Source organism: Populus alba, chromosome 4 (genome assembly GCF_005239225.2).
Source record: "Populus alba chromosome 4, ASM523922v2, whole genome shotgun sequence".
Lineage (NCBI taxonomy): Eukaryota > Viridiplantae > Streptophyta > Magnoliopsida > Malpighiales > Salicaceae > Populus > Populus alba.
The window spans coordinates 7,739,053-7,760,230 of record NC_133287.1 but is presented as its reverse complement, the minus strand read 5'-3'; the positions used below and the strand labels follow the sequence as shown (position 1 = coordinate 7,760,230).

Below are 21,178 nucleotides of genomic sequence, written 5' to 3'. Positions count from 1 at the left end.
TTTTAGTTAATTTTTTTTAAAATAATATATTTTGATCATGTCACAACGAAATAACCATATTATAGGATAATCAGGTTTTTTAAATGAATAACACTGAATAATAAATTAATTTTTTTTAATTTTTTTTATACATCTCACGATGAAGAAGCCCACGTCACGTATCTAGTTTGTATTATATATCATGCTATCTATTTTATGGTGCAAAACTTTTGTTTTTTGTTTTTTTTGTTTTTCTCAATTATAAGGAAAGGATTCAAGCTAAAGTCATCTGGATAACTAACCCAATCCCGCACCAATGGATCAACTCCAAAACCCAAATGGAGCTACATGGCTAAGGTCCTTGGACCCTAGTGATCCAAACTCTTCTCTTTTTTTCTTTTTTCTTTTTGCTGGAGTTGTCTATTTTACAGGCCCATTGAACCATGCTAAGTCTAAAATGCTTTGAAACATGAGGCCCAGCTACACTCTCATTTCGGGCTCAAAAAACTGGTAACTGGCAAGACTTTCTAAACTCCAATTGGGCACGCCCATAAACCATTCCTTTATGAGTTAATTATAACTTAATCCCTATAATTTATTAAATCAATCAATTAATCTCTATCACATGGTATAAAAAATAATTTAATAGTCCTTATTTGACTAGCATTAATCATCCTCAACTTGGTAGTATCTCTTTCCAAAAAAAAAAAAAAGGTTCTCCTAACTCTATCAAATCCTACCTTCTTATCTTGTTCTCTTTTCATTTTTCTATTCCTCAAATAAATAAAAAATTATGTACTGGGAAAACAAGAGTGAAAGATACAAAGGAAAGAGGTCATCAATGAGTTTGAGAAATAGGGATCAAATATATAGTTTTTAAAACATGAGGACTATAAACTACAAGGAGCAATGAAACTTAACTATTCCTTTGATTTTAGTATTTGTCACATTTGTTGTCTATCTTGAATACTAACCCAAAAATTTATTCAAGTTGGATGATTAATTTATAAGATTAACCCGGTCAATTATTTTATTAAAATAATATTAAAAATTCATCTCAAATTAAACGTTAAATCCTGAGTTTTTCAGCACCAAGCTAGATTTAACAAATATAACATTTGTGACGCAGGCAGTCTCCAGTAAGGACTAGTCTATCTGTAGAAGCCCTATTTTCATATATAAAAAGAAAAAAACCAAGTCGGTCCACCTGCTACTACTTTGACTCGGACCGAGTCAGCCAATGCCAGCAATTGACCCTTGGTTGGCCGTCTACCCTTGCTCCGAACAACAATTTTAACGCTTTTACACACTGTTTTCAACTGTTCAACAGTCAACATTCCAAGTTCCAATTCATCAACCCAAACCTTCCACACTTTCGTGATTGCTTTTTGAAGTCAGTCTTCTTCCCTGTCCATCTCTTCCTTGGCTTGACTTTGACCACCGGAAAGCCATGCCAACATATAAATACATCACCCCATCACCAAGAGTTTCATATATTCTCTAGCCCAAGAACCAAAGTTCAAAACATACGTAACCTACTCTCAGCACCAACGTACTTGGCAGCACATCATAAGAGAGAATAGACAATGATTGTTTCTTGGAGATTAAGAAGAAAGTCCAAGAAAAACAAGAATCCAAGCCAAGAAATCAATTCGGACATGGAAATCATGATTCCTAGACACTTCTGTTGCCCGATTTCTCTTGACTTGATGAAAGATCCGGTCACATTATCGACAGGAATCACATACGATAGAGAAAGTATCGAAAAATGGATCGAAGATGGCAACCTAACATGTCCGGTTACAAACCAGGTGTTAGCAAGCTTTGATCAGATTCCGAATCATTCCCTGCGCAAGATGATTCAAGATTGGGGTGTTGAGAATCGTTCTTACGGGTTTGAAAGGATCCCTACGCCTCGTGTCCCTGTGACACCGTATGACGTTTCGGAGATTTGTAGGAGGGTTAATGTTGCAACTCAACGAGGGGAGCAAAAGAAGTGTCAAGAGCTGGTTAGGAAGATCAAGAATTTGGGTAAAGAGAGTGAGCGCAACAAGAGATGCGTTGTGGAGAATGGGGCTGGTTGTGTTTTATCGGCTTGCTTCGAGTCCTTTGCAAGCGTTGCAATGGAGAAGGATGAGGATTTGTTGGGAGAGATTTTATCAGTTTTGGTATGGGTGTTTCCATTTGGTGAAGAAGGCCAAAGTAGGCTTGGATCCATCAAGTCTTTGAATTGTTTGGTATGGTTCTTGAAGAGGGGAGATCTTTCAGCGAGGCAAAATGCAGCTTTGGTGCTTAAAAATCTCCTTGCTCTAGATCAAAGGCATGTAAGTGCCCTGGTGAAGATTGACGGAGTGGTTGAAGCTTTGGTTAAGTTAATCAAGGAGCCTATTTGCCCAACAGCCACCAAAGCTTCATTGATGGCGATTTTCTACATGACTTCATCATCAAGTCTCAATGAGAAGATGAAACCAACATTTGTGGAAATGGGTTTGGTTTCATTGATCATAGAGGTTCTAGTTGATGGAGATAAAAGCATATGCGAGAAGGCACTAGGTGTTTTGGACCATATTTGTGATTGCAGAGAAGGGAGAGAAAAGGCCTATGAGAATGCTCTCATTGTAGCTGTTTTGATCAAGAAAATCTTGAATGTATCAGATTTGGCATCAGAATTGTCAGTTTCCATTCTCTGGAAGCTTTTCAAGAATTACGGAGAGAGATCAGAGGATGGGGACGATGATGCAGAAGGCGGTGTTGTGGTTGAAGCACTTCTAGTGGGTGCTTTCCAGAAGCTGTTGGTCTTACTGCAAGTGGGCTGTGGTTATAGCACAAAGGAGAAGCTTAAAGAGATGCTAAAATTGTTGAATCTTTGTAGAGTTAAGTTAGATTGTTTTGATTCTTCAGCAGATTTCAAGTATGTCAAAAGGCCGTACTGATCTTGTGTTTCTCAATTAGTTTAGGAAAGAACTTTGAGCAGATTCATAGAAGATTAATTACCAACAAATTCAATTATACATACTCAATTCAATGATTATAACATTGAGATTTATTGATACAACTTATGATATGCTCTATTCTTGCATGCGTTAATTTTATTATTAGAGAACATATATCTAAATAAAAAGACAAAAACATTTTAATTAAAGAAATGAAGATATATAGATAAGGTAAGTGAATTTTTATTATTTCAAAACAGAAAAAAAATGAGACATGTTCTAATTTATTTATTGATATAAATCAAATACTATCTACCAAAATCATAAAAAAATAATTATGCTATTATCCTCGTAGGATAATCAAAATATCTTAAATATTTTAATAAGCAAACCTCAGATTTATGAAAATCAAACCCTAGTAGTTATTTTCTTTCTTTCTTTTTGTCTTTAATCTAAATCATGATGAAATATATATGTAGTAGTTTATATATTAGTCAAACTAATATTTTCTTCTGAACTTTAGATTAAGATCTCTAGCTGTCTAGCATGATAGTCATATTTGGCAGGCTGGCTGGAGTAGGTTAGGGCTTGAGGTACCAATCTTATTCCTCGTTGTTTCTTTTGTGGAGTAGAGATCGTTGCTGTAATCTGTAAATGCCATTGTCGAATATATAGCAGGTAGGCCGGTGGCCATTGCTAGGGTTTTTTTTTTTTTTTATATACACAATAGTGACAAAGGCGATGGCATAGTTATAGAGTGAATTGTAACTTAGTCCCTGTAGTTTAAGAAACTAATTAATTGGTCTTAGTTTCAAAAACTTTATATTGCATCCTTGTATTTTTTAAAATCCATTTGTAACAGATTTTTTTTTTCGTGAGTTCTATGTTCTATTTCAATTCATTTTATTAGTTGAAAAATAGGAAAAGGAAGAAATAGATGAAATGCGAAGTTTTGATTAGACAAAAAAACATTTTCGAAACAATAAACTCAAATATAATTATAAGAGAAAGAAAGAGATGGTTTCCCTCTCCTTTACTTAATTCATAACTACTAATATCCTAATAGTTATTTTCTTGATCTCTTTTAGGGGTGGGCAAAAACATCAAAAAACCGATTAAACCGGGAAAACAAAAAAAAAATAACTGAAAAAAAAGGTTAAAAAAAACCAATTAAACCGATTAAAATTTTGAAAAAACTAACCGGTTTTGTTCGGTTTCGGTTTTATAAGTCTGAAACTGAAAAAACCGAACTGAATTGAACCCAAACCGAAAAAAACAGGAAAAAACTGAGCCAAACTGAAAAACCGAGACAAACCGGTTTGAACCGGGTTTTGTTTTAAAAAACCAAATTGAACCGAAATAGATCGGTTTGAACCGGTTTCGGTTTTTTTTTATAAAAAAAAATTTGGTTGTGTTACTTTTTTATATATATATATATATATAAAAATCAAACCAAACAAAAAATAATCACCCCTGTCTCTTTACAAGAGAGAGAGAGAGAGAGAGAGAATATCCTTTACTTAATTCATAACTGTTGTTCAGATCACTGAATGCAACAAGTGTCTTGGTGCACAAAGCTCAAGCATATGCCTGGAAATACTAAATTAAAGCACACACATTCAAACATGAAGAAATCTTATTTCAAAAGTAATATCAGAACAATACAATTGAAATACAGAATACCGAGTATTTTTAGCCTATTGGTGGGAAATATCAGGAATACTGCAAATTTAAAACCTACTTGGGATATTGTTTATTTTTTCATAAAAGTTGGACATCACAATGAACAATTCTCAATCAGTAAGACTATGATTATCTAAACGCATATGATGACTAGCAGGATGTACATGAGTACTGCAAAGCTATTTGTAGAAGATATCTGCTCTTGTTCCAAGCACGATGTATATATACGATGACGATCGATGCATTCAATGCCTTCAATTTTTTTTTTTTTTTTTTTTTTTCAAAATGCACCAAAGCATAAAATATTTTAACAAAAAGACTTTTGAGATCCTAAAGATGTCTACATAAATGCAAAAGTATATATCCTATAAGAATAACAGAACACAATAAGAGTCATCGACACAATAAAAATTACATGAGTCATTAGTGGTGAAAAAAGTTGATGATCAATAGCCAGAGAATAGCAAAGCCATAGAAAGTTTTTTACTAGAAAATAATAGTGTCCAGGAAGTGATTGATTAATGAGTAATTAATTAGTACCGTTATTTACTATAAAATAATAGTGTCATGTGTTTAACATTCGAGTTGATTAATTTTATTTTTTAAAAAATAAAATAATATTATTTTGAATTTATTTAAAGTCAAATTTGATTTTAAGCAGATCGATGAAGTTGAATTTTTTAAAAAAAATCTGCTCAGACTAGTAGCCAGGTCCAGGATCAACCTGCCGGGTTAGGGTCGAGTTTTATAACCATTTTTTTTTTTAATGTTTTACTATCAAAAGTATACTCACATTAATTTCTATATATTAAAAGTAAATCCATTATTCTAATGGAATAAAAAATAAATTATCCCTATTAAAACTTGAAAATCCATGATAATTTGAAATTCAACAATAAAATATTATATGTGTGGTCTATTAGTATTATAAACAAACCTTATAAACTTGGATAAATCTTCTATCTAAGTTAGCAAGCTCCAATCAAGTAGAAATGAAGTCATTCATTTGACTAGGTAAGTAACGAGGTATTATATCATCAATAACATTCTATATTGAATATCCACTTCAACTCCACTTTTAACAAAGATAAGCTACTTGACCATCTCTTTTAATAAAGACGAGTTATTTAGCCATAAAAATCTCAATAGTTCTACTTAGGACAATCAAATCTCATAAAAAAGACAAAAAAATCTCTCATTAAATTTGATAACATTTCAAATCTTTGCATATTTAATACATAAAGACTTAAGGGGTTACCGCTAGATTAATGTATTTTATATATGTTATTTGTGCTTTAGCCCGCATTTAAAAAGCCCAAAAGCAGGTTAATAATCCAACATACTTAGAGCGTGTTTGAGAGTATGGTTGAGATTGTTTTTCAAAGTGCTTTTCACTCAGAAAAACATGCCAATAATGTTATTTTATTTTTTAAAAATCATTTTTGAGATCAGCACATCAAAATAATTTGAAAACATAAAAAACATATTACTTTAAACCAAAAAAAAAAAAATTCAAATTTTTTGAAAAGCGCTTTTGGACCGCAATGCTAAACGCCCCCTTAGGCTGCCAGACCCAATTGACATGGAGTTGGCTTACTTCTAGGTCCAACATCCTTGAATTCACCTACGCGTTAAGCTCAAATACATGTGGGTCCGGTGAGTTGCTAAACTCAACAACCTTAAGTTTATTTACTTGTTGAGCACAAATACATATGAGTTTGGTGAGATACCAAATCCAACATCGAGTTTGGTGAGATGCCAAATCCAATATCCTTGGGTTTAGTTACACTTTGAGCTCAAGTACATATGGATCTGATGAGCTGTCAAACCAAATATTTTTTGTTTCAGTTGTGTGCTGAGCCATAATATATGTGGGTGTGATGAGATGCCAGACCCAATATATCTTTGTTCAATTGTGTTGAGCCTAAGTATATATGGATATGGCAAGTTGTTAGATTTATCACCTTTGGGCATGGGGTCATTCTAAGTTTAAATGCATATGGAATTGACAATCATAATAAACCTCATATTGGGTCTTGAGACGGTGTTTGTTTATTTTTATGGCTCTTAAACAATAAAATGTTAAAAGTAAATAATAATCATCTTCTTACACTCCTAAATGTATAAAAATCTCCTATAAGCCTACTATATTTCCATCAACTTGAATATTGTATAAGAAGTATCTATCCCTCATTAATGTTGTGTAAGGAATATGTATTTCTTATTAATGCTATAAGAAGGAAATAACACTTCAATCCCTCCATTCAAGCAACATGACAAGGTTCAAAGGCTATATATACCCCCTCAACCATCAAGGTAAAATATTCATATTTTTCTATTCTTTAAGTATTCATATTTTTATTTTCAAATCATTTATCATACATAAACAATAACAAACACTCTTGTTTTCATAATTTAAAGTTTATTTTCTTATTTATTATAATTATTTATTAAAATTTATTGATTTTATCATCAGAGAATCCCTAAATCTTACAAAAGAGATTGTTTTGCAGGTTTTTGGTTTTCTATTACTATCAACTTTGTGAACTCGCTAGGTAAAGAAATATTGATGTAAACATTTAATTAATTATCCATTGTTAAAATACTTAAAAATTTTCATTCATGAGTATATTAGAATTTAAAACATATCACTGGTTAATGTGTTTGTGGAAATCTTGGATTCTTCAAATGTCTTCATCTAAACATTAAATTCATGAAAGAGTTGAAAGACCAAGTGGTAAAAAATATGTCGTCAAGTTGCTCATCCATGATGCCAACAACGTTGCAACTCGTCCTAAAATATTTGGTGTGTGCTACGGAAACACGGGCATTGATTACAGTAAATGAATGATCTATGGCTTTCTAGGTCAGATGCACAAGTTCCGGGTATGCATGTGAATGTTGCCGATGTGTTTGTGCATTCCCATCTAAGAAATCAGCTGACTCCTAGTAAAAGGATTTCAATATTAGGCTAGCTAGTGCTGATTGTTGAATTCTTTGGCACCTTTCTAGTTTTTTTTTTTTTTTTTATCTCCCCATGCCTTGGTCTCAAATTTGCCTGCTTATAACTTGAAAAATCAGATGGAAAAACATATATTTTACAGATACATGTCCGATTAGTCCCATTCAAAGAAGTATTCTAAATCTTAACTCTGAAATAGATGCGGTAAAGTTGAATGTGAAGAGTGTAATATTTTGTAAGAAAAAAAAGATTCACAATTATTTTACTTGAGGAATTTCACTTAGAATCAATCATGTGAGATGCACACATGTTAAACTTATAACAGCAAAAGTAAGATGCAAAACATAATTAGAACACTAGATTTCCATCTAAGAAAGAGGACAGAACTCATTAATGGTGCTATTTCTTGGGACTCGATCGATCACAAGTAGAATGACTTCATTAGGACTCAACATATCTTAGTTTTCTAAGAACTATTTTACGATATTTGACTTCATAAAGCATCGCATGCTGTTCAGCACCTGCTCCGCTAGTTTATTATTATGCGTTGTTAACTTGTAACTTCAGGGAAACATTCAGATGCGTTGCATGAATGAGCTTACCCTAGATTAAACCATCCATGTTATTTGATTATTTGTCTTTTTTTTTATTATTATTATTATGTAGGCACATATAGATACATAGAAACACCATGCTCGCTCCCTACTCTAAAACCTCATCAAGTCGCTATTCTATTAGCTTCAAGACAAAGTGATCTTCATCAGAAGCAAACCAAAATGGATTCCCCTCGTAAACCCAAATCTCTCTCCACTAATCTCTTCTTCCTCGTCCTACTCTTGTCCACAAATCTCCTCACTTTATTCCTCTCTTCCACCTTCTACTCTTCCTCCTTTTGTTATCTTCACCCCATCTCCTCCACATTCACTCAAAATAGTAGTAGCAGTGTTGCTGACTCAGATGCCACAGAAAATCCTGACACGCAATTGGACCTTCCATCAGAATTTCTTGCCTTCACTTCAGGCCAAGCACTCCCATATGGTTTCAACACAAACTTTGATTCTGACACCTTCTATCCTCCTGTAGGCCAAGCCTGCACTAGGTTTCCTGATGAACTTCGTCGTTTCATGTCCTACAAAGTTAATGGATCCTGTCCTGATGATGAACGGCTTGCACAGAAACTCCTCCTCAAAGGCTGTGAACCTCTCCCTCGCCGCCGTTGCCGCCCCGCGACACAGCCTGACTATGTTGAGCCTTACCCTCTTCCTACTAGTCTTTGGACTACACCACCCAATTCTTCGGTTGTTTGGACAGCTTATACCTGCAAGGACTACACATGTCTCATCAACAGAATGAAAACTCAAAAGGGTTTCGATGATTGTAAGGATTGCTTTGATTTACAAGGTAGAGAAAAGAATCGTTGGGCTTCAAGACAAGTCATTGAAGGATCACTTGACTTCACAATTGATGAAGTTCTTGCAACAAAGAAGCCTGGAACAATCCGAATTGGGCTTGACATTGGTGGTGGTGTGGCTACATTTGCTGTACGAATGAAGGAAAGGAACATAACAATCATAACAACTTCAATGAACTTGAATGGTCCATTCAATAATTTCATTGCTTCAAGAGGTGTTGTGCCTCTGTATATAAGCATATCACAAAGGCTACCATTCTTTGACAACACTTTGGATATTGTACACTCAATGCATGTATTGAGTAACTGGATTCCTACAACTTTGCTTCATTTCTTGATGTTTGATATCTACAGAGTTCTTAGGCCTGGTGGGCTGTTTTGGCTCGATCATTTCTTCTGTGTGGAAGATCAATTTTTGGATGTTTACAAGCCACTAATTGAGACCATTGGATTCATTAAGTTAAAGTGGGTGGTAGGCAAAAAGCTTGATCGTGGGGCAGAGCTTAGAGAAATGTACCTCACAGCTTTGCTGGAGAAGCCATTGAAGAATTCTTGGTGATTTTAATTTGCTAGTAATTTAATTTCTTTATTAGGCTTTACTATAGGAAGTTTTCTTCTCTCTCTCTTTTTAATTATTTTCTTTTGGAAAAAGATATTGTCAAATCATGAATAAAGAGAATGGGAGATTTTTCTTTTTCTTTTTTTAATTTTCCTTAATTTATCTTTTATATTTGTCGTTTTCTTTTGTCTCAATATGGTTAAACTTTTGGGGTTATTGTATTTTTTTATCAACAAAAATTTGATAATTTATGCTCTTTACTAATCTTGATTTATCAAGAAACAAATGTTACATCACTTCCACTTAGTTAACTTACTGCTTACATTTTCTTCTTTATTTACTATTTCCATGCTGAAACGAATTTGGTTTATGTCTGAATTAAATAACAACAAAATCAATATAATTAAATCTAATTTAAAATAGTGTTTAGTTAGTATTTTGGAATAGAAAAGATAGACAATGAGGATAGAGAACACTTGTTTTTAGTTGCTTTATATTTTGAAAATATAAAAATTCATTCCAAAAAAGTGTTCTAAAAAACAAATTTATCTTTTATATATATATATATATATATATATATATATATATATATTAGTATATTCATCATATGCAGGCTCCATGGTAGCAAAAGATTAAACGACCGTGTTTGTATTAATTTATCAATAACGACCAATATATATTTTCATTAATTATTTTTGTGCTAAACAATATTGCATATAATAAATCTGATGGTTACACACTTACATGGCACCTCAACAAGACATCAATCAACAGATTTCATATTAGTTTTTTAAGGAAAAATACTTGAGTCATCATTAAGTTGCTTATAAAATATATTAATTTTTTGTTTTGTTAATTTTATATGGATAAAGAAATGAAAAGCTAGTGCCAAAATGACGAATGTCAATAAAAAATTGTTGACCTCAGCTACCAAAGAATGAAAAAGAAGTATCTGCTGGCTATGGCACTTGGATTTCATCGATATGGCCAACCTATTGGATTTCATCGATATGGCCAACCTAACCCTTTTTATATATATATTAAGCTCAACCCTTGAAAAATAAAATAAAATAAATCAGCATCCTCAAATATTATGCCTCCCATATAATTTTTAACTTTTCTCCTTGTTTTTCATGCGTAATTTAGTTGTTAATTTTTCCTGATCTAATTTTTCTTTGAAAGAAGAGCGTGATGAATCGACCTTCCACCCCATCAATAATTTAGGTATGCATGTATAATCAATCTTTCATTAAAATACAATTAATAATGTATTTGTAGGTTAGATACTCTTGTGTTTAATATTTAGTTTTTGTAATATTATGCTAAAAGCTTGTCTTGCACAATATTTTTTTTTTGGTATCATGCATGATGTTTGGATATCACCACTAAAAGAAAATATTAAAATGCAAGGAGAAATTGAAGTGAAAGCAACGCAAAATTCTTTAATAAAAAGGAGAGAGAGAAGAAAAGGAAAGAAGGTAATAAAAGAAGGGGAGTCAACTCTTAGATTCGGTTTACACTTTGACCCTCAAATTTATTAAAGTACTCCATCTCTTGAGATTTGAATGCAATTGAATTAGATATTCTAAAAGAAGGGGAGTCAACTCTTTCTGAAACCATATTTAATTGCAAAATATAGCTAATAAAATGTAGATTCGCCTTTTTTATATAGTCAAAAGTTTGGATTTTAAGATGGATTTTTTATAAAAAAAATTATTATTATTCTCAAATGAGTTTTTCTAATAACATACATGATTGATGGTGTCGATATCTAAACTAATATATGATGTTTCAAAATTTAAAGTGATTAGGAATGAGTTTTTCAGGGGTAGGGATTATGGATTAATTACATGTTCTAATAAAATTATTCTTTATTATTTATGAAACTTATAGCTTATAAAAAGTCTATAACCTGCAAATCAATCCATTTTAATGAATTTTAAAGATTTTTAGAAGATATAGTCAGTGATCTTAAAGCAAATGGTCACAATAAATAAAATAATAAGCATTTATTGTTAAGAATAAAAATGTTTGTTATTAGTTTTGATATGATAAATATTCTGAAATTAATAAGGCATGTATCTTGAGAATAGATATTATGAATCTTGAACCTGGATGATTTATGTGTTATTTATAGCTTATGGATCTTGTTTTTTTGTATAGTGGAGAGACTGAAAAATTATTTCTCCCCTGATAATATTAATGAGAAACAAATATTTCAGACACAAATATTAATAAGATAAAAATATATAGATCTATAAAAAATCTTTTATACAACTAGAGGTATAGGGAGAGTAGAGTTCAAAATGTATTGGAACGGTAAAAATCTCGAGGTGCCTATATAGTGTCCCAAGAAATTCAAGCTATTCTATGATTGTGTATCATTGATAGTTGATGAAGGAAGTCAAAAACCTATTCTAGAAGAACATTTGATGACTTTTTATTATTATTATTATTATTATTATTATTATTATTATTCCCACAAATGACGTCAATTGATGATATTTCAAAATCCAATATACTTAAGAGCAACACATGTGTGTTGGATAATTGGTTAATCTTTGGACCCTAGCAAGCGATCCATTCTCTCTAGTTAATGTGGTTGGTGACTTGTATCTAGTGGCTGGTAGTTGGGACCTATAAAAGGTCATTTATTTTAGATTTGAAGACTTCCATATGCTTAAATAATTATCTTTTTTTAGAGAAATAATGCAATGATATTTTAGAAAAATAATCTCTGAAAAGATGTGTACTAAAAAATGTTGAGAATGAATGGAATGTATATAATGTCTAGAATGTATCAATTGTGAACCTCCAATTCAAAAGATTCATTGAGTATTTATAACTTATGAGTCATGTTCTTTTCTAGAGAAAAAGAACTAGAAAGTGATTTTCTTCTAATAATATTAATAAGAGATAAATATATTTACACATAACTAATGAGTGATAAATATCTTTTATATATTATTAATATTAATGGAACAATGGTAAATCCTTAAAAGACTTTTATACACTTAAGGATGTTGAGAGATAAATATCCTTAATCTTAAGATTTTATGTTAAAAAAAAAAATTAAAATCTTGTGGCCAAATATAGGGGTCTAGAAAGATCACCAGTTCTATATGTTTTTAGACTTAACGTGATATCAAACACATGAATATTGGGTCTAGCAAGTTGCCAAACCCACTTATAATTGAGCTCATTGCATAGCTGAGAGCCTGAGCTCAAAAATATTAGGATTATCACCCTGTTTTTTGCCTTTTTAAAAAACTATATGCAGGCAAAAATAACATATATAAAATATATAGATCCATGGGAAGGTATTTTACAGGCTCTTCAAATCTAACCATGTAAAAGCAGCAGCATCAAAGAGTACAACTGTTCTCCGTTTTGAAACAGTAAATGCATTACAGATAGGTAAAGATGATGACCAAATATAATATTCTTTGCTGCCTGCACAGATTCCTGGTGTGCGCAGTACATGTATCATTACAAATTACAACTGCAGTGATCATTAAGACTACACATGTATGCAAGAAAAAAGCTGTTAGGGCTTCAAGAATGAGTAATGCCTATTGATTAATAGAATTCTAACTAAGGAATAAACTGGTACAATTGACAGAAAATATGTAGGGAACAAAAATAATGGGAGATATGGGCTATATTTACTTGTATAAATGTTACGCACTGGATCTATTTCACAGAAGCTTAAAACTGCAAAAACTGGAAAAAAGAGTTAAAATATGTAGCAAGAACAAACAGCAGGAAATCAAGTTTTTCAGAATCATTTTTTTCTGAAAACAAGTAGTTCCTTGATCAGCACCACAAAGTTTTGTCCTGGGAAAAAGACAATCCAAGAGTTGCAGTACCATACCACAACAAAAGAAACTCTAAGGTAAAAAAAAGAAGCATATGGGCATATGTATGGAGTTCAAGGTGCTCAAACCAAGCTCAAGTTGGATAGGGTTAGTCAACTGAATCAGGATTCTGCAGCTGAATACGAATCTGACTAGAAATGCGAATTATACCAAACAATTTGTTTTCTCCCTGAATATCTAAAAGTCACAACCGTTCTTATGGTTTACCATAATCTGTGTACCGCCTATGACAGCTTTTTGAGTCTGAAATTTGAAAAGAAGGCATAGACATGTCATCCACAAAAGAAACTCATGGTCATTCCCGTGCTTTATCCTCCATTAAAAAGAACTGCGTTCTGCATTTGATGTAGTATCATCCACTTACAAAATGGACAAAACCTATTTCATGTTGTTTGTGTACAAGAATCAAGCTGTGTGGTTGTCAGGTTCAGGTATCAAAACATAGAAAAACATGTTAGTCCTTACCAAACATTCAATGAACTGGGGCATCCTTGCTGTCTTGAATCGCATGGGTTGCTGATTCAACCAAATTGTGGCTTTGAACAGTTCAACGTCATATATAAAAAACCACATCAGCAAAGATGTCAGCACCGGGCACTAGAGGCTGGCTGGACTATACCTTCCAACAATCACATTGTTCGCTGATATTTCAGCTCATACCAAGCAATACATCATTGTCAAAGCGCATCCAAGGTGCAAAGACGACAATAAATAACCTCGATTCAATTGATAGCCAAGTTGCATTGGATCTAACAGTCAACAAGGCATATATGTGCAAATCATTAACACTAAATTAATTATTGAATTGGGGTAAAACTTACAATAAAAAACAAGCTCATAAACACCATTGATAAAAGAAATCAAACTAGCCTCTCAGAAGCAAAACCACCACAGTCATGGAGAACCAGCATTTCCTTCTGATAGCCTGTCCTTTCCAAGGCCACTTAAATCCTATGCTCCAACTTGCCAAGAACCTAAGACAAGCTGGTGCAGCAAGGGTGACTTTTGCCACCACAGTACATGGCCTTACTCAGATAAAAACATTCCCATCTCTTGATGGCTTATACTTTGCCTCCTTCTCTGATGGATTTGATGATGGAATCAAACATGCTACCAATTCACAAGACATGCTGTCAGAACTCAAGCGTGCTGGCTCCCAAACTTTAACTGAACTCATCTTGACCTTCTCCAAGAATTGTCATCCTGTCAGCTTCCTAATCTACACTCTCATCCTCCCTTGGGCTGCTGATGTTGCACGGTACATGTCAATTCCCTCTGCTTTCCTCTATATTCAGTCTGCTACTTCACTAGCTCTCTGTCACCATTTCTTTAATCGACATGGTGGTGTATATGATCTTTACAACAGCAGTGAAAATAAACCTCCAAGTTCAATACAATTACCTGGGTTGCCTCCATTTGAAACGGAAGACATCCCTTCTTTTCTCTTACCAAATGGTCCGCACTCATCACTAAATCCTGTTTTTCAACATCATATCCAAGTCCTAGAACAAGAACCAAGCCCAAGGGTGCTCCTTAACAGTTTTGATTGCCTAGAAGAAGAAGTAATCGCTGCTATTGGTAATATAAATCCAATCCCAATAGGACCATTGATTCCATTTGCACTTTTAGACAAAAACCACCAATCAGACGCATCCTGTGGGTGTGACTTATTTGAAAAATCTACAGAATACACTCAATGGTTGAATTCAAAGCCAAAAAGGTCAGTTATTTACGTTTCATTTGGAAGTATTGCTGTGTTGCAAAAAAATCAAATGGAAGAGATGTTGCTTGGTCTAATTGGTACTTGCAGGCCATTTTTGTGGATAATCCGATCTTCAGATAATAAAGACACAGAATTTGAAGAGATGGTAAGGGAAAAAGTGAACAAAGAAAAGGGGTTGATAGTTCCATGGTGTTCACAGATGGAGGTCCTTGCTCATGAATCAATAGGGTGTTATATGATGCACTGCGGATGGAACTCAACAATGGAGAGCCTGGCGGCTGGCATTCCTGTCGTGGGATTACCACAGTTTGCTGATCAGACAACAAGTGCAAAAATGATAGAAGAGGTGTGGGGGAATGGGGTTAGAGCAAGAGTGAATGAAGTTGGTATTGTGGAAGCAGAAGAGATTAGGAGATGTCTAGAGGTGGTAATTGGAAGTGGGGAGAAAGGACAGGAAATAAGGAGCAATGCTAAGAAGTGGAGTGGATTGGCTTTGGATGCTGTGAAGGACGGAGGTTCTTCACACAACAATCTCAAAGCTTTCCTAGAAAATGTTACAACTTCAGCAAAGATGATAAATGGTGTTTTTGACGAAGGCGCTGAAAATAAGACAAAAGATGCAACTAAACCAAATGAGAACTCGAAAAACTGAAGTCATTTTTCCAGTAGAGAATCTGCAAGAGACATTCAAATTCCACAGGTCTTAAACTGACCTGATGGCAGCCAACAACTTGCATGATGGCATGCGAGGAATGCTTGCTTAGTAAATAAATGGCCATGTTTCTTCAACAAAATCCTCACTTTAGACTCAAATGCTGGGTGATTTTCGTGGGAAATTACACTATGTCAGGTTTTGTATAAAATCTGTTGCAACTGTTTAGAATCTCATGCTTTATTATTTTCCTATGCTTGTAGGGCTGTTCCAAGCTTGTTCTTCACTTCTTGGTTCTATTTTCCATTGAAATGTAGAGCTTATGAACTCAATTTCTTTGAAGTGGTGTTGCTGTATGCCTTTATCCTTCTGTAAAAAGAATTATTTCCATGTTCATTTCTCAAAGCAGTTAAATTTTCTGTATCTTATAGAAAAAACTTGTCTAAATTCCTTGAGTTCATTCTTCTATCTTGTACCAGTATTCACAATGCCCCAATGCGATTCCTCTGGAATACAAATAGATTTGAGAATTGATGCAGGTGTTTCTATCAGTTGCCACAACTGAACTGCATGGATAGCATCAAGGATGTTTATGAACGGATAGGAAATTAAGTGCTGAGTCTGAAAAGAGGTCTAGATCGTGCAAGGAGATCAACCTCTGACACAAAGGCCTGTAATTTTTAATCTGACTATTATATTGGGGTCTACTTTTGCCGAGAGGTTTTAAAGGCCTAGTTACGTAGGAAGATTCGCCGGTTATAAATTTAATGCTATTCTTTTTAAAAAAAAAAGTTTATTTAGGTGTGTTTTATATTTACTTAACAGTTGTAATATTCTTAGAGAGACCGACCACTCAAAAAAATTAATAATAAAATTTTGAGATCCCATTCAACAAAATTTTATAATACTAATATTTGTTTTTTTTTTTACTTAATTTTTTTAGTTGAATGAACTCATAATACATTTAATCAGAATGCTTTTTTTTTTGTGTTTGATCTTAACGTGAATATATCCATGCCATACCCTTTCATAGAAATCTCTTCACCAGATTCGACAAATTTACCTAACAAGTCCTTATCTCCTAGATCTTCCAGATGTTTCATCTCAATCAGAATGAATCTCTCCAGCATGCTGTAAGTGTCCCGCAATGCACTTTCTACTTCTTGCTTTAGTTCCAGCACCGGAGCATGCAATGGAAGCACAAGAATCTCACCAGGAAGCGCTTTCTTGTAGAGTTTATATTAATGCTCATATGTTGTAAAGTTAGTTTATTATAGTTAGTTTAAAGTTAACTGAGTTAAATGTACAGATGTCGCCGAATGCATTGTAAAATAGAAGGCAGTAAGTGCAGAAGCCCAAAAGGTAGAAAACAAATAAAAAATAAAAACAAAAATAAAAATAAAAAATAGCAGCTGTAGAGTGTGTGAAGTCTCTTTCATTGTAATCCTTTTCTTGTGTGAGTTTTGTAACATAAAATTACACAATATTTGTGTATTCAATTGTGTTTTGGTAATTAATTAGGTGTAAAACCAGCCAAACTACAACCCAATAGATTGGTAACAGAGGTTAAAGAGAAGTTTTGTCCAAGTTCAAAGAAAGAAAAATATGTTCAAAAAAAATAGCTTAAGTTAGAGATCAATCTAACATCCAATATTCAAATGGAGACAATACCTATGAGTTTTAGATCATAAAGATAAAGATTTTACTAATCTCTCTTGACTTGTAGGAGATGGTGGAGGTAGTATATAAAGAACCCAAAAATATATCGACAATCTTTCAGTAGCGCAACTTCAAAGATTTAAAAAAAAAAAGAGAACTAGAGATATTACAGCTCTTAGGTTGATTCAAAGAGGAGTTGATGATCCCATTACTTTCGATTATAATTTGTTTATGGAATGATTAAAGAAGAGATTATGATTTATAAGGATTGAAAGTTTATATTGTTAAAATTGACTTATAATTATTAATGGATTTAATGTTAGGTTATTAATTAGTATGTTGTTAGAAATAAGGATTTCTGAGTTGATTGATTTAAATTGATTTTTTTAGGTTAAGAAATTCATTTTAACCTTGCTAGAAAATCTGGACAGAATGGTTTTGAGGTTGAAGATGACCAAATTTTATTTTGGTCATTGATTTATAAAAATTACAGTTTAGTTCCTAAACTTTGGAAAATTTATAATTTGACCCCTAAATGTATTTTGAGATTCTGGATAGTGTTATTATGATGTTAAGGATGATGAATATTAGTTTGATAATTTATATGGAATATTTTCAGTTTGGTCCCTTAATTTTGGAATTTACATTTTAGTCCCTAAACTTTATAAAAATTACATTTCGGTCCTAGTTCGTTCTAGACAAGAATTGAGGATGGTTTATGAGTGGAAATTACAGTATGGTTATGTATTTACAGTTTGGTATATTCATTAAAAATTATCGTTTTAGTTATGGTTTTATTTTATGCATTGCGATCTTTTATTTATGTTTTTTTGTGTTGTTTTGTGTTGTTTTTTAGTATATTTGTATATTGTTGTAGATTCTCCTAACGATCCCCAATAAGATTTTCGAGTCTTTCATTTGACATTCCTTTTTAGTTCTATATTTTTTCGGTGAGTGGGATAATCTTTAATATGCATATAATATAAATAAATATGTATGTTTATTGTAAAATGAGTACAACTAGTTAATTTCTTAAATATTTATACATATTGCTTTATTTTAACTACTCATTTATTCTTGAATTTGCACTTACAAAATCTGTTGAACTAGATTTTATTCAATATGATATATGTTTATTTGATGATTCTGTGAATATCTATTATGCCTTGATATAGGACTTGTTAGTAACTCCATGATAACGAAGAGTAGTTAGCATATGTGTATATAGTTTTATGTATACCTAGTTGGTGAGAGAGGCATCAGCCTATGGGTGACTGATCATCTCCACAGTGGTCACCTTCTTCAGTATCATCTGGTCACCTTTAAGTGTCATCTGGTCACCTTCGGGTGTCATCTGATCTCTGATATATATTTATTACTATTTTATATATATGATTAGTATGTATATGTATATCAAGATAAATTGACTTGCAAATTATTAATATCATTAATATCTATGATGTATATTTAATATTATTCCCTTACTGAGTTAGTTAAACTCACCCCTCATTCTTAATATTATTTCAGGTTCTTAGTTTCTGTTAGGAGGTGGACTTTGTTGAGTGTTCTTGCTTCTTCAGTTTGGCCAGTATGCCTTTGCTTGTTTTGCGAGGCTTTCCTTTTAGTTTTGATTCGATCTCTTAGATACTCCATTATTACCCTATTTTAATTAAGTTTGGATTTTTGACAATGTAATAAGTATTATGGATTATTGTTTTGTTTTAATTACTGATGAGAAGTTTTGAACTATCATTTGGTTTCATTAGTTTTGAATAATATAATATTTTTGAAAATTATGAAACTGTATGTTTTTTTAAATAACTTGTTCTTTTGATATGTCCGTTTTGAGACTTAGCATAGGTGGGGTGTCCTTTTGACACAGTTCCTGCATTGTTTGACCGGTCATGGACTCCGAGATTCGGGTTGTGAAACCTTTAGATCTCCTATTTGCTTAAGATCTTTAAGTTTTTCTAGTAGATCTTTCTAACCCCCAAACCTGTAGCATATTACTTTCATATATTCACCACAAGTCACCACTTAGCTACCTTTATTTCTTATGAAGTTTTAGTGCTAGTGAAAGGACATTCCTTCAAGATAATATAGGGTTAACTTAAACTTCTCAAAATCAGCAACTTCTTCTATGTCAAAACGCTAGTTTCACTTGTATAACCATTTGTGTACATCGCCATCAAAGTTAAAGAAGTCCTATTTATATTTATAAACCTTGTAAGGATGGTAGTTACCTTTACAAGTCCAACATGATCTTGCAGTAGATCCCACTTTGATTAGAGATTTAATGATCTTTTATGGTACTCGTTTTTACCATAGAATGGTTGTAGTTTCTATAAAATAGAGCATTTGATGATAAGCTAACTCACTGATAAGCTTTTTAAGCTTCCCAAACTTGGCTTAATATATGGACTTAATATCTTTCAATTGCTGACCATATACCTTTAATATTTTCATAATCTATTCATACTTTTGTGATCATTCTTTGCTTGTAGATTTTAAGGATTCTTCCATCCTTTTAAGATCTTAGGATCAAGTGTCAGGAGTCATAACCCACATCTAAAAATCAGTGGCTCTTATACCAGTTTCTACAAGTTGGATTGAAATAGATCCAATTAGGATTCTATCTAGGTGAACTTAAAGAGTGAAAGGCTAGCAGCTAACCCCAAGAAGATAAGAGAGAATATTTTGTTAGAAAGAATCGAGAGAGAGAGAGAGAGAGAGAGAGAGACTTCACATAAATTTTCATCATTCATTCATCATTGTATTCTTTTCTTCTTCTTTTTTTGCCAATTTTATTACAAATTCTTATATGAAAAAACAACTACCTATATTCTCTCTTTTGTTCACACATGAGATTCTTTCTTAACAAACTTTGTACTAATTAAAACACAATGTATGGCTATAAAAATAAATCCTAATAGTAATGTTGTCTAACAGTCATTTTAATTTGAAAACAAACTCTCTATCTGGTGAATGTTCTTCCTTCCCCTCAGCATTCAACTCTGCCAAATTCAACTTGTGATAAGTTTTCACTCACTCTGGTTATGTTTTTAGTTCTTGAAGTTTTTCTCTCATTAAAAGAGCACTTGGAAAGAGAGAAATTGTAGGGAAAGAAAAAGAAACTTCTCTCAACGAAATGGAAAAGGGTGTTAGTTACTTCCTAAGAATTGTTTTTTTAAAATGCATTTTTTTTACAATAATACCCTTGATGAGGGAGATATTTTCTATTTGTTTGGGATTGTTGAGTTTTGAGATTGAGAGTATCATGGTTAAATTGGGTTAGGTTTGTTAGTGATTGGGCAGTCGCATAAGCTGTGTGATGGTTAAGAGTTTATCTCACCGTTGATTGCTTTTTTCTCCACTAAATTTCCTAAAATGTTTTTTCTTTTATTTTGATAATGCCCTTGTTCATGAAAGGTATTTGTTGCTTTATATTGGGATTTTGGGGTGTTAGAATTTGGGGGTACTATTGTCATTTTCTTAGCTTGTGTTTGTTAGAGATGGACGACTACAAAATGGGTAACGAGTTAATGTTTATCTAGACTATTAGATTTTGATTTGACTGATAAAGTAGTTAGCATAATTATCAAACTTGGCTTATCCAAAGAGTTGATCCTATGACCTGTTTATCTAAAAACCTAACTTAAGCTAGGTTTGATTTTTAAACCACTTAGAAATTGACTTAGTTAAACTCATTTTTACTCTATCAAAACTTATATGAAGCTAA

At 32.7% G+C, this 21,178-nt stretch overlaps 3 protein-coding genes across 3 annotated transcripts; all 3 read left to right on the top strand.

Moving 5' to 3' along the window:
- The first annotated feature begins 1,491 nt into the window (after positions 1–1,491).
- Positions 1,492–2,992, top strand: LOC118049303 (U-box domain-containing protein 21). The gene has a single exon (XM_035059254.2). It carries the CDS (start codon positions 1,566–1,568, stop codon positions 2,910–2,912), a length of 1,347 nt encoding a protein of 448 aa, XP_034915145.1. The 5' UTR covers positions 1,492–1,565; the 3' UTR covers positions 2,913–2,992.
- A 5,290-nt stretch (positions 2,993–8,282) lies between these two features.
- Positions 8,283–9,527, top strand: LOC118049310 (probable methyltransferase At1g29790). Its single transcript, XM_035059266.2, has one exon. The coding sequence runs from the start codon at positions 8,334–8,336 to the stop codon at positions 9,525–9,527; it is 1,194 nt and encodes a 397-aa protein (XP_034915157.1). The 5' UTR covers positions 8,283–8,333.
- A 4,696-nt stretch (positions 9,528–14,223) lies between these two features.
- Positions 14,224–15,994, top strand: LOC118049312 (phloretin 4'-O-glucosyltransferase). Its single transcript, XM_035059280.2, has 2 exons — positions 14,224–15,125; positions 15,216–15,994. Exons 1-2 carry the CDS (start codon positions 14,302–14,304, stop codon positions 15,778–15,780), a joined length of 1,389 nt encoding a protein of 462 aa, XP_034915171.1. The 5' UTR covers positions 14,224–14,301; the 3' UTR covers positions 15,781–15,994.
- Positions 15,995–21,178: the final 5,184 nt, after the last annotated feature.